Below are 1,095 nucleotides of genomic sequence, written 5' to 3' on the forward strand. Positions count from 1 at the left end.
GGGCCTCTCCGCAGCGCCCCTCACCCCTCCCCCGCTCCGCAGACATCACAGGGCCGCTGATCCTGCAGACGTACCGCGCCATCGCCGACTTCCAGAAGAGCTCCTCCACCGAGATGGCGCTGGTCTCGGGGGACGTGGTGGACGTGGTGGAGAAGAGCGAGAGCGGTCAGGCTCCGCCCTGCCTGCCCCGGCGCCCCAAGCCCACACCCGCCCCTAGCCCAGGGCCTCAGGCCACCTGAGGGGCGCCACACACCCGGTGGTGCCATGGTCCCTTTATGGGAGCTAGGCGTGGGAGGGCAGGCGTGGCTGGGTGTTTGAGGGGGTGGCTGTGGCCCCGGGAGCCCACCTCCCCGCCTTGACTTCCCTTCCTGCATCTGGACCCAGGCTGGTGGTTCTGTCAAATGAAGGCAAAGCGAGGCTGGGTGCCCGCGTCCTACCTGGAGCCCATGGACAGCCCTGACGAGTTAGAAGACCCCGAGCCCAACTATGCAGGTGCCCCTTCCCTCTGAAAGGGTCCGTGCTGGGCCTGGCATGCGGGTGCACTGGGCAGAAGGCAGTCAGGGCTAAGGTCCGACTCAGTGGGCATGGGGGACTCCTGGTCAGGACAGGGCAGCAGGAGTGTGGCAGGAGGAGAGGCAGGTCAGCCCGGACAACTGGTGGCCTTGGGGATGGGCCCTGACTCAGCAGGGAAGGGAATGAGGAGCAGACCTGAGGCTCAGGAGGGAGGGCTGCCCGGAGGCAGGGGCCTGAGTAGTGATCAGATTTCCTCCAATGGGCTCATAGTCCCCCAAGCCCTTGGCTGGACGCCTCAGTTTTGAAAACTACAATTAGAGTTGCCCACTGTCTCCCTTCTCTTCAACTGCTGCAGCAGAAACAGCCGGAGCGTGGCTCTCAGAAACAGAAATGTGCTTCCTCACGGTTTCTTTGGGAGGCCAGGAGGGTCTGAGTTTCTGACATGCACTTTATGTGAAAGCTCGTTCCCTCTCGTCCTCTCCGCCTTTGTCACTTTTCAGCTTCTGTTTGTTCCGTAACCATCTTCGGGTGGTGTGGCTTCTGCCTGCCCCACACCTGCTTCTCTGCCTCATCTGTTGCTTT

At 62.6% G+C, this 1,095-nt stretch overlaps 1 protein-coding gene across 1 annotated transcript in view; it reads left to right on the forward strand.

Annotated features, from left to right (window-relative positions):
* NCF1 (neutrophil cytosolic factor 1) overlaps nt 1–1,095 on the forward strand; it is a 15,006-nt gene that overhangs the window by 10,346 nt on the left and 3,565 nt on the right. The window contains 2 exon segments of the mRNA XM_045284757.1: nt 25–165; nt 385–492. Of these exon segments, the coding sequence (XP_045140692.1) occupies nt 25–165; nt 385–492 (249 nt within the window).

Source organism: Echinops telfairi, unplaced genomic scaffold (genome assembly GCF_000313985.2).
Source record: "Echinops telfairi isolate 266 unplaced genomic scaffold, ASM31398v2 ScPeMD7_5;HRSCAF=22, whole genome shotgun sequence".
NCBI classification, from domain to species: Eukaryota; Metazoa; Chordata; class Mammalia; order Afrosoricida; family Tenrecidae; genus Echinops; species Echinops telfairi.